The following is an 18,187-nucleotide window of genomic DNA, read 5'->3' as shown; positions in this document are numbered from 1 at the left end:
TTCAGGGCCACAGTTCTAAATCTTCCTGAAACTATCAATATCCTTAATTAAACAGCAAATTTAAAGCAAAGAAAAAAGAAACCAAGTCGAGTAGGGGTCACCTTTTAGCAGGGAAAGCTGAAAACTGACTATACATGAAAAACAATAATAATCTGAATTCCTGCTTTCAAAAAGCCAAATAAGAAATGGGCTTTAAAAAAACTCCAGGATATCCAATACCTAAAAGACTTTTAAAAGTAGAAAGGACCTTTGAATACAAGACTCCTAAATGCTGAATGGTCCATCAGTTAGGCTGTAGTTGAGGTACATGGAGATGGGGCAGGTAAGAGAAAAGCCGCCAAACTGGGAAGTGCCAGCCACTGTGCCACACCACCCTCAGCCCCGACTGCATTCCCCATTACAGCCCTGCATACGCAGATCACTGTGCTCTGATGCCCTTGGGTTTTAAGCTGACCAGTTCATTCATTTATTACTCAGTGCTGAAGCCTGAGGTGGTGAGCCTGAGGATACAGGTTGGGTCTCCATGGAAATCAAGAGACACGATGCAGTTATCTGGCCACAAGTCACACCTCTGACCTTGCCCAGTGATCCCACTTACGTTCATCCTCAGTTACACAAAGGGACAGAATATGGTCTGTGTGTGTCTGTGTTACAACCCCAAGAAAGAGCAACTCAAAACACATGCTTCATGTTCGAGAAGACCAGAGCTGACCCTGGAGGACGGATTGTCCACCTGCAGCACAATTACAGCATCAATCCAAGGCCCTGGATGCAAATTTCTCCATCAGCTTCTCCTAAAAACACTATTTAATTCTAAGAAAGAGTAAGTGCTTGTTGGAGGGTCACAGGCAGGACATCTTCTCCCTCTGTCTTGTCCCCAGAATTACCTTAATCTGGTAAAAAGTCAGGAATATGAGCTCCCTGGATTCCATGGCATGTGACTTTAGTGATGGTTGGTCTTACCACATTACAGGTAATACGAGCTTCAGAACCTTCTTTCCTCTCTGATTAGCCAGCAATGTCAGAGTGAAGCTGAAATCACTTCACTGAAACAGTTCAACCTCTACAATACCGCACATCATTAAATTTTCAAAGGAGTTCATTGGGGAAGTCTTTTAATCCTTTAATAATTGAGTTGGGGGAAAGAGGCCAGTGATGAAGAGTGTTTACCTGAGCTGATATTAACTAGGTTTGGCTACTAATGGCTTTCCAACAATCCCACTGTGTCCATGTTGCCATTTAAAAGAGTACATTCCATTTGGCACTTGCCCTTTCACTGTCAACGGGGAAACTGAAAAACAATACATCAAAAGTACTGCAATGTGTATTACAGTTCTCCACCCAATTCTCCTTCCTAGCACTACTGAGCTCGGTTTAAACTGAGCTCTTACAACCAGCTGATAAGTAGAAAAATTCATCCCATGAGTCTTTTGGCTGTCTGTGATATCACATAAGCCATCATTGATATAGTCTCCAGTGAATTCACTAACCACAGAGGCAAAGCCATTGGAAAATATGCAGCCTCCTTGATAGCACCAATTTTAGTTTAATTCCCTTCTAAGTTAAGAGGTCTGGCCCCTTATGGCCCTGTCACCTTTGCTGTTCTAGGGTCACATAGGTTTCAACAGTCCTAAGGAAGGATTCGCACTTAACCGCATACTGGTCTTAAAACTTCTTGTCAAAAACATTCCCGCTCACCTGTGCCACACATCAGGCAATGTGTGATCATGCTCCATAGCTCAGAGAGCTCGAGAGGGACAGTTGCTGAGGTCAATGGGAAAATCTCAAAATGGTGAAATGATTTGCCCAGGCATCACTGATTCGATGGATGTGAGTCAGTGAACTCCGGGAGTTAGTGATGGACAGGGAGGCCTGGCGTGCTGCAATTCATGGGGTTGCAAAGAGTCGGACACGACTGAGCGACTGAACTGAACTGAACCCAGACAAACAGGGGGCAAAGGAGGGACTACAGCTCCAGGATTCCGAAAGCCCACTGTTACCTCCTAGGTCACTCTAGCCTCCAATCTGGGAAAGCCAACATATGAATCAACCAGGTGAGCAAGACTGTAAAACAGAACGATAGCGGGTTAGGGGACCAGGCCACCATGGTATGGCCAATAAGGAGGACGAGGTCCCCATCCAGGGCTCCCTTCTCTCTCCTGAGAATCACAAGAAGCAAAAGCCCTTCAGTGGGCAGGGGTGTGGACTGGTCTAGTTGTCAAGCACAACTGACTGACTCCTTTCCTGGGGAGACATACACGCCTGTCCTGGGGAATCAGACACCCCCTGTGCACCTGTAACCAAACAGACCTGCATGGATGAGAAGCAGGAACAAGGAGATGGTGGACAACTGAGACTCACACTAAGACAACTGGGATCTGAGGCAGGACGCGAGCTGGGCCCACGCCACCACCCGCTGCCACCCCTTGGCCCCTGAACCAGGGCGACCTTGGAAAAGAAGCTATGTGGGAGGTGGCAGTGGCCACCTGATGAGATATCCTCAGAAGCCATGGGGAGCAGAGCCACCTTCTGCTGGCCTCTGTTCTGTGGTGATCAGTTCTGACCAATCCAGAGAGAAATGCACAAAAGGACATAGGAACTGAGTGGCTGGAAAAGACCAAAGCAGGGGTCCAACATGTGCTCTGGAGGTATCCCTGCCCACCCCCTTGCTTCTCTTCTGTCAGCTGGAGGCCCCTCTCTTTCCTGGATCCTCAACCTCCTCTTTTTCCTGGGGAAACTCACCTTAGCCATCATGTAGCCCCATCTTCCCAAAAGAGTTGGCCCTCACTCCCTCTGCTTCTTCCCTTTCATCTTAAAACCCACTAAAATGCTGTCCTGTTCCCTCCAAGCTTCTGACAGAGCTACTCTTGATAAGCTTACCAATGGCTCACTGGCAGTTCCAAGAGCAAATAAGTGGTCCTCCTTTTAAAATTCCCCACCTCTGCTCCGTCCTCCAGAAGCCCACTCACCCTGGTGTTTTCTCCTGTATCCATGTCATTTCATCACAGCCTCTTCCAGTGCTCCTAGAACGTCAGTAGCCCCCCAAAGTTATACCCTGGGCCCCTTCTCACGCTGTGTAGTATCCCCTTGGGCACGTCTCATATTTATTTGATAACATATCCTAAAGCTGTTTGTCCAGGCTAATTTCTAGGTCTTCTTTTGCAACTGGTTCCTGGACATCTCCACCTAAATGGTTCACATTTCCATTCATACTTCAAGAGCTAGTTAACATATCACCTCTTCCATGAAGCCTTTTCAACAATCCCAAGCAAGCCATTCATTGATTCATTTATCCACTTAACCAAAATATATTCGTCTAACATATATTATTTGTCAAGAACCATGTAAGATGCTGGAGATACAGGAGTTTAAAAAAACAAAACAAAAAGAAGGTCCCTGCCCTCATTACTGAGCTTATGGCTCAGTAATACAAACAACAGTAAACCAACAAATAAATTTGTATTTCAAATTATGATAGGTACTATAAAGATAATGAACAGTAATAGAGAAGCAAGGGATTTACGTCAACTGGTGCTCAATCTCGCTGGCCATGCCTCTCATAAAACAGTTTACTCTTCTTTCGAGTCTCTGTTAATTTATATCTCTAAGCAGTCCCTGCTAGATTGTTAATACATCAGTGCTTTGTTTTATTCATGTTTACATATCTGGCACATACAAGAATTTAATAAGTCTGTCTGATGATTAAAGGGATGAATGAGTAATTTAATTAATGAACCAACTGTTTATAAGATTCCAGTTAATTCTAAATTTGAGAAATCCACATACAACTAGGTAAAGAGCATTCCAATCGGTGGCATATTACCCGAAATCTCTAGTTTCATTAACCGCCAGTTTATAGAGATTAAATTCAGACATACATTTCATCTCTATAAAATTGACTGGGACTATTTTTAAGAGAAACAAGTGTCAACAGTGGTGAGAGAAATAATAACAAGCCAGGAATACTTAATTTCCTCAAAACCCAAGGTTCCATGTTCCCTTCTTCGATCCAGCCAGGCCAAGTGATAAACAAGAGGGAGTGAACATTTCTGGAAATCAGCCTCACACGGGGGCACAGTGGGCCCTTTCCTAGCTGAGGCTGGGGCTTGTTTGAAAATACAACACAGTTCAGAAGAAAACTTGGAAAGGGTTATCCGAGGAATGGATGGACAGCTGCTGGCTGGTCCCAATGGAAGTATGTCTGGAAGGCTCCAGATCTGATGGTTAACAGTTCTGCTGCCAAATGTGCAGACAGGCTCCCAGAACAAAAGTCACCAATAGCAAACTCTGTGAGCTAGAGAGGAGCATAAGGGATGGGTGTCTCCCTCTCTGTCATTCTTCCCGTGTGGACGAACAGCGATGCTAGCGGGCCAGTGGAGACCAGTGCAGATGGGATGGGATGGGAGAGGAGGGATGGGCAGGATGGCTTTGCTTTGCAGAAGAGTTTGATAAATAGGAATGACGAGTGTACACTAGCAGCTTTCACACACACACACACACACACACACACACAGAGGCATTCCCCAAATCCAAAAAGACTTCCTTTAGAACCACAGAATGTATAAACAGCTGACCGTCGGAAAGCTGCCGGAAAGCTCAAGTATCTAGCAGGTGGGGACTTGTTTTCCAAGAGCTGGTTCAATAGGACAAACTGAGAATTGTGATCTCACAGGGGTGTGAACACCAGAATTCAAGGAGCAGATGGTGTGATTTAGTGGAAAGGTCACTGAACCTGAAGTCAGAGGCTGTGGAGAGCATCCTAGCTTCTCTCTTTACCAACAGCATGACCCTGGGCAAGATCTTAACCTCACAGAACCTCAATTTCCTCATCTACAAAATGCAGGGTGGCAGGGGGAGCCTCTCCATATCTACCTTTTTAAATTGCTATAAAGTCTGATAAAGGTAATATCTGTGAAGGTTCTCTGAAATTTGAAAATTATACATTTTTCCCAACGTATCCTTTTATGGCATTTTCTATGAGACAATCATTAATCTGCTTTATAAACATTAACCCAAAATGACCTTATGAGGTCAGTACAATTTTTTTACTTCCATTTTATTGAATTATAATTGACATATAGCACTGAATATGCTCTAAAGAACCTGCCTGCAGGAAATAAGAGACAAAGATTTAATCCCTGGGTGGGGAAGATCCCTTGGAGGAGGGCATGGAAACCCACTCCAGTATTCTTGTCTGGAGAATCCTATGGACAGAGAAGCCTGGTGGGCCACAGTCCATAAGGTTGCAAAGAGTCAGACACTGCTGAAGTGGCTTAGCACGCACAGGCAGTGAGTAAGTTTAAGGTGCATAACATAATGACCCGACTTAAACACATCAGAAAAAAATTACCACAATAAATGTGGTGAATATTCATCATCTCATATGGATACAAAAGTTTTTAAAATAGGAAAAATTGTTTTCTTTGTGACAAGAACTCTTAAGATTTACTCTTAACAATGTTCATATATAACATATAGCAGGGTTTGTCATATTTATTATATCGTGCTTCATGTCTCTAGTGCTAATCTATCTTATAACTAAATTTGTGAGGCTGGTACTTATCCCCATTTTAAAGAGAGAAAACGTATCCCCATGCACAGAGAAAGCATGACCTCCGTCCAAGGTAACACAGCTAGTGAGCAGCAGAGCAAGAATTTGGTCCCAGACACTCTGGCTCCAGAGTTTATGCACTTAACCACTAGACTGTGTTGAGTTATTATACACAGCTCCTAAGAATATTATACACAGCTCCTTTTACTCATATTAAAAAACCAACTATAATCATACCCAAGCATATATAGTTCTCCACTTTTCACCAAGAGGTTTTTGAAGTTCATTATCTTTTTTAATTCTCACAACAACTCTGTGCAGTTGTTATTATTCTATTCCTTTGTGTGGATGAGGAAATTGTGGCTTGGATCCCACTCGACAGTGGGACATGTGTTTCAGATTACTTTTCCAGTAATGGAGAGAGCTGCGCAGTGCCCGAGCCTTGCATATTCACCTGCCTAATCCTCTTCCATCCATGGACATGGACTTCTAAAATTGAAGAGCCCAGCCAATAACAGAACAACAAGAAAACAACATCCAGAAGGAAAGGAGTGGGGGTGGAATCATGGCTGGCCTCACATACGAACAGGAAAGCGTCTGACAAAGTGATACTTGCATTCTGCCCCAAATTATCTACTGATCCCATTCTAGGGCCTAAAATTCTACCATAAGATAGTTATTCCTTTGAGCGAACATCCGTCCAGTTGAAAAGTACCTTTGGAAGGTACACATTATCATGTATATCCCAATATATATCATGTATATATTTCATAATATCCTCTGCATTTTGACAGCTAGGGGAGAGTAGGCTCTACCCTGTATACAGCATAATTTGAACATTAAAAGGTCATAAGATGGGTTCAGAGTCTAAGATAAGCAAGAATGCAAGGCTGAGCTGAAAGTCGAGATCCTGAAAATGGGGTTGGAAAACCAGTGCTGTGGTTGAATTGGGGGCTTCCAGTTACACAGACCCCCAGGGGAAAGGCAGGTGCAGAGACCAAGCACACTCCAGCCAAATGCATGCAAGGAAGGGTCCCCTGGGCCGCTCTGACTCTTTAGATTTCCGAAGTCTACTTCACGGTACCACTGAGGAGGTGCTACCAAGACATTATCCCAGTGAAGACCGCAGGCTGTCGCCACGCAAGCACAGGGAATACGTGCACAAGAGGAATCCCTGATACAACGTGAGGAGGGGCAGGGGGAGAAGGGGTGAGGGGGAGCCAGCAGCAGGGGAGGAAACTCTCTCGAAGGTTATGTTAAAAAGGATTTGTTCCACTGTCAAAACCAGAAAGCTCTCCCCAAGAGCCAGCTTTAGGGAGGGAGGCCTGAAATGACAGAGAGGGAAGAATTATTAGGGAGGCCCTTTGGAAAGGGGGTTGAAATGAAGAGGGGAGCAAGCAGCAGGCACAAGGCAGGTGTGGCTGTAAAAGTTCACCTCCGGACAGTGGCAGCGGCAAGGCCCGGCTGTCAACAGAGCCTGGGCTCTAGTGGTTCTGTTGGGCACCGATCAAAAGAGACCCCAATGCCACCCGACTCCCTCGGGCAAGGACAAGCCTCTAAGTTTCGCCCAGTCCTGGTTCTCCCCAGCAGCTGGAAGAGGGCCCCATGACTACCAAGCTCCCCAAAACTGTACGAGCCACACCCTGCCCACTCACCTGCCCACTCCCCTTTGTGGGCCCCATCCTATCCGCAAGGACATCAACCTCCTCTCCACCCTGGAGCTGGGGGCCCCCAGCCAAGCTGGCATCAGCTTCCACTCAGGTTCAGTCCTCAAACAAAGACACACTTGGACCCTCCTGCAGAGACAGGGGGAACCGCTTCTGAGCCCAGAGGGAGCTGGCCTTAATCTGCCGCACGGTGAATGACAACAATGTTAAGAATGAAAATATGGTTTGGGGGGATAGTCCCCAGGAGCCCAACATTTTGGTATTTAAAGGAACTTTAATGAGCTTAAGAGGCTAATCTGGAGTTCAGGAGGGGGTGTTTTGTTTTGTTTTGTTTTGAAAAATCCTTTTAAAAGTTCCTGAGGCTGGAGAGGGAGGAGGCAAGAGCATTGTGAGTCAAGGAGTGGCTACGGTATAACTGAAAGGGATGATGGGAGGAGGCTGCTCTAGAGACCCCTTCTCATTGCAGTAGCACAACCTGGTACTTGGGAGACACAAGATGATTCTTTCCAGGTGAAGTGTGACAACCCGAGAAGTAGCCAAAAAAATTGAGCGTGAGTACACGCTATCAGAATGCTAGCCAGGCTACTCACCAAATGACTCCTTGTCCTGGTTTACTGGTGACAACATCAGACTCAGGCACTTCTCTGACCCACCGGAAAACATAATGCAGCATCCATGAAAGTGCCAGGCACACTCAGAAAGATGTTCAGGGGCCCCAGCTGGTCACCCAAACAGTGCGGTCATGAGATCACGCAAACCTGGGCATAATGTTCCTCACCAGCTGTTGTCGCTGAATTCTGCTCCATAACTGGATGGACCATTATTTTGTGCATCTAAAAGGCAAAGTTGTTTCCTCCAAGTGAGAAAAATTAAAAGAGGATTCCCAGGTGGCAGTAGTGGTAAAGAATCTGCCTGCCAATGCAGGAGATATAAGAGACGTGGGTTTGATCCCTGGGTCAGGAAGATCCCCTGGAGGAGGGCATGGCAACCCAGTCCAGTCTTGTGGTCTTGAGAATCCCATGGACAGAGGCACCTGGCAGGCTACAATCCACAGGGTCACGAAGAATCAGACATGACTGACACGGCTTAGCGTATACACATGCAACAGTCCAGAAGGATAAGGTTGGCCTGGCAGAAAAATGAGGCCATGATGAGATGATGTTTAAGAGTTCTCATGTGCCTTCAAGAGGTAAGTTAGCAGAATTCCACAGGACACAGGGGCGTGAGGGGGAGGCAGAATGGGATGCAGCTAGATGTGAAGTCAGATACAGCACGTGGTCCATTCCATGGGCTATTCCATGTGCTGAATGGCAAAAGCATTTTTTTTTTAATATGAAGAGTTTAACCGGCCCATCAGAAAATGTTTCCAACCCCTAGTGGCCAGATATCTAACCAGGGCTTGTCCATTATAGGGTAATGATGATAAAATACAAATCTAACAGGGTGGAAAGCCACTGAAGGCCTAAAGAGTCAGAAAAGCCAGACATATTTACTGTTATCCAAAAATAGGATCCCCCAGCTGGAATCTTGAAAGGCTAGAAGAGACCAAACTCTTTCATGTGACTTCAGTTAAGGACTAGGAAAAGCACAGTCCACTTCGTATTTTTAGTTGTTATGACATTATGGTGCAATAATGGGGAATCTGGCAAGGGCTTCATTAAATTCTAGCTAATCCGAGCATGGCAGCCAGGTGACAAGCCCTACAGATAATCTGGTTGCCTTGTTCACCACTGAAAAGTACAGCATGGAAGTAGTTTTTTAAAATCCTCTTTTAACAACCCAGATGGGGCTATTTGCGATGGGACCATGTATACCCAGAAGGTAGGAAACCAACGCTGAGCCACAGTTTTATTCTTCCGATAACGTCTTCACTAATACTTCAGTGTTTCTGCTGCATTCCAATTGCATCTGCTGTCTAATGCCAAAAGAAACTTAATCCCTATCCTCAGTCTCATTTTATTTATTTTCAGTAGTGTGAAAACAAACATGCAGTAAGATTACAGTGTTTACACCTCCTTTTTAGCTGATATCGCTCTAATCCTCCTGCTAATTAATGCCAGGGCCGCAGCAATTTTATTAATTTCAACTTGGTTAAAAATATAGAGACAGATAATTGTGCTTGACTAAAATAACAATTTGACATTTGGAAGGTGTTCACTTCATTTCAGCAAGACAGTTGGCTAGGTTTGATTTAATATATGACAAAGAGACACAAAGCTGCAGCTGACATTGGTTAAAGATAACACAACTAATTCTAATTGTGATGAATTGGCTAAACTGTCCCACACCGCGCTAGTCACTGAGGAGATGAAGGGGAAAAATGTAAATCGCAAGGCACACCAAGCTTCTCTGTCAGTTTCAGAAACAGGGGAAAGGGCCTCTTTCCTCCAGTACCTTTCTACATTTGGCTCCTAAAATTACCAACTTTTCCAAATGGAATCTGAAAAGACTGCAAGCAATACTGCTCTATAATTGCTAAGAAACTTTCAGAAAAACATATAGGGCATTCATTCCCTAGGGGGAAGCCTCAGGATATGCTGGAAATAGGACAGGACTATCCCATATAGGAAACTTTCTGCTTCTTTGTGGGGCAGGGGAGGCACTCATCACCCCATACAGTCCCTAATCTTCCTTATCCCACCCTGCAAGTGGCTTACCAAGAACTCTCATCTGAAGAGGTGGGCATGTTAGAAAGATGTAAAAAAAAAAAAAAATTCAAAGCATTTAAATACAGCTAAGATTTCATAGTTAACTCAAATTATTTTTCATTCTTTCTGTGGTGGCTGTGATTGTACTTTACCTCCCATAGTCCATTTCCCAGTACTGTACAATATACTTAACAATCAACTTAATATGAATTATTTGGAACTTGATATAATACAACAATGACATTTTGTATATGAATTTACCACAAGATGCTTTAATAAATTCCTGGGAATATAATGAGTATTTTAAATTCTTGTCTATTTTCTCACTTCTGAGCATTAGAATCCAAATCATTTCTTTGACCATAAAAAATAATTAGCTGATAATTTAATGAAGGGAATTGTTCTCATTAGGGAAACAGTAGCTACTCATTAATTTCAAAAAATCCTCCCAGACATAAAAGCAACAATGAAGAGGGCTCTCTAAAATTAGTAACGGTATTTTGGGTCACACAAAAGTTATAAATAAGAAAAATGAAACTGAAAAGCAACACAAACCATGAATTATCAGGAGAGCTCTTGTCACTGAAATCTGAACAGCAAAAGCAACTCCTTAGCTGGGTGGATGACAAAATCCCAGAATTCTATAGTATGCAAAACTGAGTTGAATAAACAACTTTTTTTTAATGTGCTCAATTTACGTTAAGGATAAAAAGAATCCCACAAGCCTACTCTGAAAGGAATTGTTCATATCTAATCCCCAGAATGCTATTAATATCTACTCCTACTCTCTAATTTTATTTCAACATTTAAAGTCTGAGATTCAGAAAATCCTACCTAGGGACCAATTCATATAAAAAGAGAAAACACCTCTGAACAAAGACTGTTTCCAATCACCCTTTAAATAAAAAAAAGAGAGAGATAAGTCAGCTTGCACAAACACAGTCACAGCCCATGGACAATGCTTATCCTGAGCTAAGAGCCCCCTGCAATTTAATGCACACATCAATTTAATACCTAGCTGTGTTTGATTTTCATATTCCTAAATTTTACCATGCCAGGCGTGGGGCCAACAGAAGATAAAGTAAAAATCTAACAACTGCCTCTGTAATTTCATCTGCGGGTTCCTTTTATGAGGAACTGATGCCCAATTTTAATCTCCAAGTAATGTCACAGTAATAAAACCAAACTGACTCTCCTCCCTACACACCTCCTCCACTACCTTGATAAAATCCAGTATTAGTCCATTACTGATCCTAATAGAGATCATTACCTCAGCCATTTTCTCCTTGGGGCTGCCAATCAGCAGGTCAAGAGAAAAATACAGAGAAAGTTCTAATGAGGGATATGCACTTTGCTTCACTGGAGTCTCTCTCTTCAGAAAAGTTGGTCTGCTCCAAAAGAAAGAGGGGAGGACATGGACTGGCCCTCTGAGAGAAGGGTTCCCAAGACCTGCGATTTGCTGACATGTGGGGAGTTATGAGGCTATAAGGGGAGCTCTGATGACAGCAATACTACCCCACATTGCCCCTAGGATGTCCAGAACAATCTAAGGGACGATGATAAACTTCATACGTGAGGGGAGAAGGCCCTGCCTGACACGCAGAGCCGCCAGGCACAGGAAAGAAACAATATAAATTTGATTTAAATGTGGGATCTCTTCCAGAAGGCTTAATTATCTATTGTATCACCACATTCCTGTTAATCAGCAGCCTCTTCTGTCTCCAACTTAAGTCCAGCTACAATATTTGTCTGGAAGACATTCAGGGAAAACTCCACACTAACCAGATCCTAGAGGACTCAGTTAAATAGGGAACGATAGTTACACAAGTAGACGTTTCTCCAAGCTGAAAAACATTTTGGTTATTTGCTAACTTTCAAGAACGTCAAAGACAGTTGAGTCCAGCGTTTAAGCATCCACACCTATGGCACCCTGAGTTTCACGTGACATGATGCTCCTTCAGCAGTTCTGTGCATGTATCATCCTCCTGAACTAGCTATTTTTCTTTGATGGCATGTCATGAACAATAAAGGTCACCTCCAGTTCTTAATTTCTGGATATTCATAAATCAGCTTTCTATACTCCAACTTTAAATGCTTATTTGTTTTGGATGCTGAGAAGATAAATTATTCCTAAGAGTGTCATAACATATGAGACAAATACTTAATAAAATGCCCTGAAGTCCTCAAATGGATGTTTGTACGTCTAAAATGCCACTGTCAATTCAATTTCTAAAAATTAGACAAATATGGTGTTTGACATCAAGAAGATGTAACAACTAGTTGATAGAGTAGAATTTTCACTTTTTAACTGGCTGTCTGACACCATGAACAGGCAGTTCATAATTCAAATGCTGAAGTGCCCAACAGTCAGAAATGCACACACAAATGGCTGACATAAATATGATAAGGCCACTGTGTTAATATGTTTATGAACTCCACTGAAGACTGCACATTAGCTATATGGTTTTTTTTTAATGTGTAAAAATAGCATTTGAACTTCATTTATTCTGGAGACAAGGGCTCTGCCTGAATGTTCATTTCTATGAATTGTTCCATAATTCACCACTAGTGTTGTCCTATAGCTTTAACTTCTATCTTAATTTCCTCTCCATTCGTCTTGGCTGGGCCTCAAATTTTTAAAAAGATCCGAAGGAAAAAGGCAAACACTATCTTTATAAATGCGTTTGTTAAAGAGGAAATGCGCTCTCTGTTTTATGACTATTATCTAACATTAAATTGCATCCCCCAGAGGATAAATTTCTTCCAGACAACTTCTATTCAACACTTAGTCCTATGGTCTAAGTAGAGGTTTACAATACTCAATAGCTAGGATAATATAGGCTATAAGCCTCCTGAAGGCAGGCTTTGAGATATTTTCTCAATATTTTCCCATCACCAAGTCTAGTCCTTGCCTGCAGAAGCTCAAAGAGCTTGCTGAATAAAGGAAAATGTCTTGAGCCTAATTTTTAAACAAACAAACAAACAACCCCCCACCCTTCCCGTTTTACAGCAACTACCATGAGGACTAATGCCATTAAGATTATCAAATATACTGCATCCCGATGTGGTTGAAAGAAGAATGGGATGAGGATGGAGGGCAGCAGAGAAAAACCGTAATAAAATTAAAAGCCAATGGCGGTGCTGGGCACACACGAGTGCTGATGGTGAGCAAAACAGAGAAGCAACTCCATTTCGGACATCCGTGTTAAAATCAAAATGAAAAACCCTCATGGTAACATCAACACGTCTCTGAACAATGTAGCTCACACTACTCTGTAAAATCTTCTTGGTTCTGGCCAACAGCTGGCAAGTTGATCCCTGCAATTTTCCCTTTGCAGAAATAGCTTTGTGCAGGGAGAACTGACCCTAGTGGGCTAATAAGCCCCAAACCGCGCCAAACCTGGGAGGCTGCAGTGAAGGGACATTGCTGTGTTAAGTACTTTACAACAACTGTTTCTTCTCCTCTTGACACAGCCTGACTTCCTTAAAGAAGATTTGACTGGCCAGACAGCTGTGTTGACCCGTAAGCCTTCTTTGATTCGTGATTTTTTTTTTCACAAACAGAATAGAAATTCACCACCCAAATCCTTTCCTAAGCTCCCATACTTTTGAATTTGCTGGTGTTGTGCCTGAAGGATGTGGACATTTCAGTAATCTATAAGCACAAAGATAAAGATTGGGTCTGTGCAATCCCAAAACTTTCAGACAGCAACAGGGGGGAAAAAGTGAGCAGAAGCTTTATCCAAAGGTGGTACTTTAAGTGGTGTGTGCAAAATTTGCTTAATTACCTAAAAATCGCACTTTTCACTCAGACACTAGGGCAATGAACAATCAGATACAGGCACATCTTCTTTTTAAAAAAGGTACAACTATAGTTACCACTTTGGGTAATGGTGACTCACTTCTCTCCTTATTTCTGTATTGCTCAACTCATTCAAAATCAAACCTCTATTTTTTATGTGATGAAAAATGTAGTTATCCTTTCAAAACAAAGCAAAATGTCCAGTACTCTATCCACATGGGGGTAAAATGCAGGAATACTGTATCAAAGGAGTGTGAGTAGCAGAAAGAATTTGTGTGTGCGGTCACTAAATCTGATGACTTTGTCAGTTTGCAGTAAACCTCAGAGGCCAGGCAAAAAAAGGAAGATATTTCTGTTCTCTCTCTGAGCTTTTTTGTTTTATCCTGAGATTTTCCCCACACACCTCATTTCATGGTGTGTTTTTAATGACACCATAGGAACTGTTTTTCATGAACACTAAACCTCCCTTGATTTTCCTCATATACTGCTATCCCTTTTATTCACCAGTGACAAATGTGGATTTTTCCTGCATACGTGCCCCCAGGGCACCCGTCACTTACACCAGTCCAGAGTACAAAACCAGAGGCCTCGGTTTCAGCTATTTTTCTTTGCTTCAATACCCTCCACGTCTCTGTGAAGTCCGTGTCCCCATTATTTAGCCATTTTTGACCCGGAAAAGCAGTGTCTCCCCACCCCACCCTCTGCTTAGCTTTACTAAGCAACTCCCGGCGCGGGCCTGGCCGGAACCAGCAAATCCTTCAGACTCCCATTCCCCAGTGTCATCCAGGCTTTAGACATTATGGAGATCTAGAATTGAAATAGCCCACTTCCCTAAACACCTGGTTCCTAACTCTCGTCATCACACACCAGAACGTTCATGTCCACCGGGCAAGACCGGTTCATGTCGAACCTGCCGAGCGGCAGAAACGCACCCCCAGACAGGAATTAGGGAGGAGGTGGGGGATGGACGACGTGGTCTAGCTATCAGTGTGGCCCGACGATTTTGGGAAAAAATGGTGTAAGGGGTAGGGAGAATACAGGGAGCGAAAAAGCCAGCGGGGTGTGCATTGCCTCGGAGTTCAAAGGAGCAACAGCGCTGTGGCTGAAGCTCAATCTGTTGGGGCCCCCAGTGGGCAAAGTCGAGGAAGGAAGGCGCACAGGGCATCCAAGCTGTGGGATCGAGATAGCCTCAGCTCTGCGCATAAGCGTCTGGGTGGCACAGACAGGTGGGTAAGGTGGAGAGGGAACCGGAGAGCAGAGGGGGGCCACTGGCAGCTCCGCCCCCACCCCCAGGGCACCCCAGTAAAGCGGGGAAGGGAGAAACAAGGTCAATGGGATGGGATAGGAGTGTCCACAATGGAGTATCCCCCCAGGTCCAGAAAACTGGACGAGCAGAACAGACCATAGAGAAAGCCATCCCTTGGCGCTTCTGTCGGGCCCCAGCCGCTACTGCGCGCGTCGGCGCAGTCCTCCGCTGCCCCGGGGAGCTTACAGGATGGAAGCGCATGGGCACTTGCGTATCTAGGCGCGCGGGTGTATCTTGCACCTTCCAGAAGCAGATGAGGGGTAAAGAAGGACAGGGTCTCCCGCGCTCGCTGATGCGGTGTGGGGGAGGCGATCCGAGGCGCGGGCACTTACTTCTCATAATCATACTTGCAGTAGAGCTTCTTGTCCCGGTAGAAGCAGGTGGTCTCCAGTGGCTCTTTGCAGGAGGCACACTGCACGCACTGCTCATGCCAGAAGCTGTCGTTGAGCCGCAGCAGAAACCTATCCGAGATGACCCGTTGACAGCCCTCGCAGACAGACTTCGGGCTCACCGCTCTGCCTACAGCAGCAACAGACATCCACCGATGAGCCGCGCTGGCCCAGCATCGCCCCCCCCCAAACCCAGACGGACCCTCTACAGTTCCATCACTCCACACTCACGGATTACCCCCGCGGGCCCCACCCTGGAAAGCCCCCTGCTAAACATCCAAGCCGAGATTTGGAGAGCACAACAAAAGCAAACCAAATAGCGTTTCTGATAAACAGGGACTATTTGGGAAGGTTTTAAATTCTACCAGGGGAGGGGGGAGAAATCAATAAGTTGCCTTTCATTATCAAACCTATCCAGGTATGCGCCATCCTGCACACCTCACGTAAAAATCAGCCTACAAATAAATTTGTGCTCCCAGGTTAATCAGCTAATCATCAAATAATTCACTATGCTTGTCTCCATCGTCTATGATTAAAACTATAAGTTTGTAAAAATAATTCTTTTCTGTTGTTGTTTGGTTTTGTTCTTTGCTGAAATGCTATTTTGTTCTATTTATTTGGAGGAAAACTTTATACATTTTCTTTGCTTCCTAAAAAGTCGCATGCCTGCAAGAAAATACCATTCCCGCCCTAGGCAAACGGTATTGTTCAAACCAAGGAGCCCCAAACTGCTGGATGGCCTGCAAATTGCAGATGGGTTTTTTCATAATTAAGAAACATCAAAACGGTGAGAAGGGGGGTGGGGGGAGTAAAGAATCAGGACTCCAAGACACTGCAGTTTCGGCCAGTGTTCCTGGAATCAGGCGAGCTCAGCAGCCAGGAAAGAGGGCTAAAACGAACCCAAACCGACTCAGAGGGAAAAGGACTCTTCTCATTCCTAACCTTTGCACTTGTGTCAGTTTTGTTCCATTAGTTTTCGGGTGCAGGCTGGGAGGGTCTTTTTTTTTTTTAGGGTTGTGGGATGCTCGGCCACCTCTGTCACTTGGTCGAGGCACGTTTCACAGCTATTTAGAGAAGGCTTTGTTCCCTGGTAACAATACTTTTGCGAGAGATGTCCCAAATGGCCTGACGCTTCCCGGTTTCCCTGCTACGCTTGGCCCCTTTCTCCTTAGGAGACACGGCTATCGGCTCAGGAGCGGGGCCAGTCACCTTGGGATTCAGGCAGGCAGTGCTAGAAGTAGCGCGCTCTTTAAAATGTTTCCTATTTTCTTCTGCCCTGTCTCGGCGTCTAGGGCCGCGACCCCGGGCGCAGAAAACGGACCTGAGGCGGGCAGGGCGCACCGGACTCGTCGCGATGCCCGCTGAACGCTAGCTCTGACCCTCCGGGTCAGCTCTGACCCTCTGTCTCTTCCGAGGCTGTATGCAGTCGGGAAGTTTCTGAAAAGGCGGTTGAAAGAGGGGAACGCGGTGCAAGCGATTTCGTTTCTTCTGGGGAATTGGGGGGGTGGGGTGGGGTGGGGGGAGGATATCCTCTCTCAGTCCGGTTTCTCCAGCCGAACTGTCTCATCCTCCGCCTACGCCCCGCTCTAGCTGTTCCGAGTTAGGAAAAGCGGCAAGAGGTTTAAATGACAAAACGAAACCCCGCTCCTCCACTAAAAAAAAAATTAAAACACCCATCCACCAAACTTGAAAAGCATCGAGGGCGACGAGGCGGGAGTGAGAATTCCTGGCTTCGGTTCGGTTTGACCCGCGTATGGGTTGAGGCCCTGGGTTCGCCGCTCCTCCGTAGTCACTACGAAGGGACTGGGGAGACCCAAGAGGCAGCGGGACCCGCGAGACGAGAGATCCGGCACCAGTTAATTAAAGCTGAGGCTAGGGCCCCGCCGCGCGGGCTAATCCCCGCGATGCGCTGCCCACCCGCCCGGAAAAGCCTCTTGGCGGTGCTCGAGGCTGAGACTGGGGTTGGAGTTGGAGGCAAGAAGCCGTCTCGAACTTGGATGCTCCGGACCTCGGGTTTGTGTGCTCATCCCTAAGTCTCCGAAAAGAGGGCGGCATTTATGAGATGTCGATCAGCTCTATGATTAAAAATCCAGCCTTGGGTATTTTTAATCACTTGCCATTCAAATGCCCGCGAGCAAGCTCGCCCGCCCCCCGCGGCTCTGGGGAGTTCGGTGCCCGGCGCAAGAGGCCTGGGGCGGCTGGTCGGTTTAGGGTGGGAAGGGCCCACAGGTTCTGACAGGAGTAATCTAAACTGAGTGCAAGAAGCGGGGCGCTAGCTCCCCTACTGCTGTGTCCCAGCGAGCTGGACGCCAGAGCTGGGGCGTGGAGGAAAGACTGTGCGCCCGAGGCGCACGGCCTGAACACTCACCCAGCAGCGAGGAGAAAGAGGCCGACGTTTCGATGGCGCTTTGGAAGTTCTCCTCCATCTTCAGGCCGTCCAGCATGTTCGGACCGCGCGGGGAGGACCTGTAGACGAGAGGAAACGACGCTTTGGGCGTCTGAGCCCTTTAGGACGCGGCACACGCAAGCCGCCGCACTCTTGGGAAAGGACGGAGGGAGTGTCCAGGGTGACCAGAACGAGCTGCGAGGGTAGAATTCAGCCAAGAGAAATGTGGGCTAGGAGGAGAGAAAGCAGTCACAGCGAACTGCTCGGACTGATCTGATTTCATTCGAAGCCAACGCGTTAAGTACTTAGGCCTCCGCCCCCCAACTGCGTTTCTCCTGCCCCAGTCCCCCACCCCCTCACCAGGTCCCCAGCCCCAGGTTTCCCCACCCCGAGTTCGACTCCGCCCCAACCTATACCAGTCAGGGCCCTAGGGATGCC

The 18,187-nt window shown here is 45.7% G+C and overlaps 1 protein-coding gene across 1 annotated transcript in view; it reads right to left on the bottom strand.

The window, feature by feature from the left end:
- The window catches only part of LMX1A (LIM homeobox transcription factor 1 alpha), a 171,598-nt gene extending 153,791 nt beyond the window's left edge, over nt 1-17,807 (bottom strand). Inside the window, exons 1-2 of the mRNA XM_068965935.1 lie at nt 17,732-17,807; nt 15,307-15,493 (exon numbers count right to left, since the gene is read on the bottom strand). Coding sequence (XP_068822036.1) covers nt 15,307-15,493; nt 17,732-17,807 — 263 coding nt within the window. The remainder of the gene's footprint in view (nt 1-15,306; nt 15,494-17,731) is intronic.
- Nucleotides 17,808-18,187: the final 380 nt, after the last annotated feature.

The sequence above is a fragment of the Capricornis sumatraensis genome, chromosome 2 (assembly GCF_032405125.1).
Source record: "Capricornis sumatraensis isolate serow.1 chromosome 2, serow.2, whole genome shotgun sequence".
Taxonomy (NCBI): Eukaryota; Metazoa; Chordata; class Mammalia; order Artiodactyla; family Bovidae; genus Capricornis; species Capricornis sumatraensis.
This window is presented reverse-complemented; position numbering and strand designations above follow the sequence as displayed.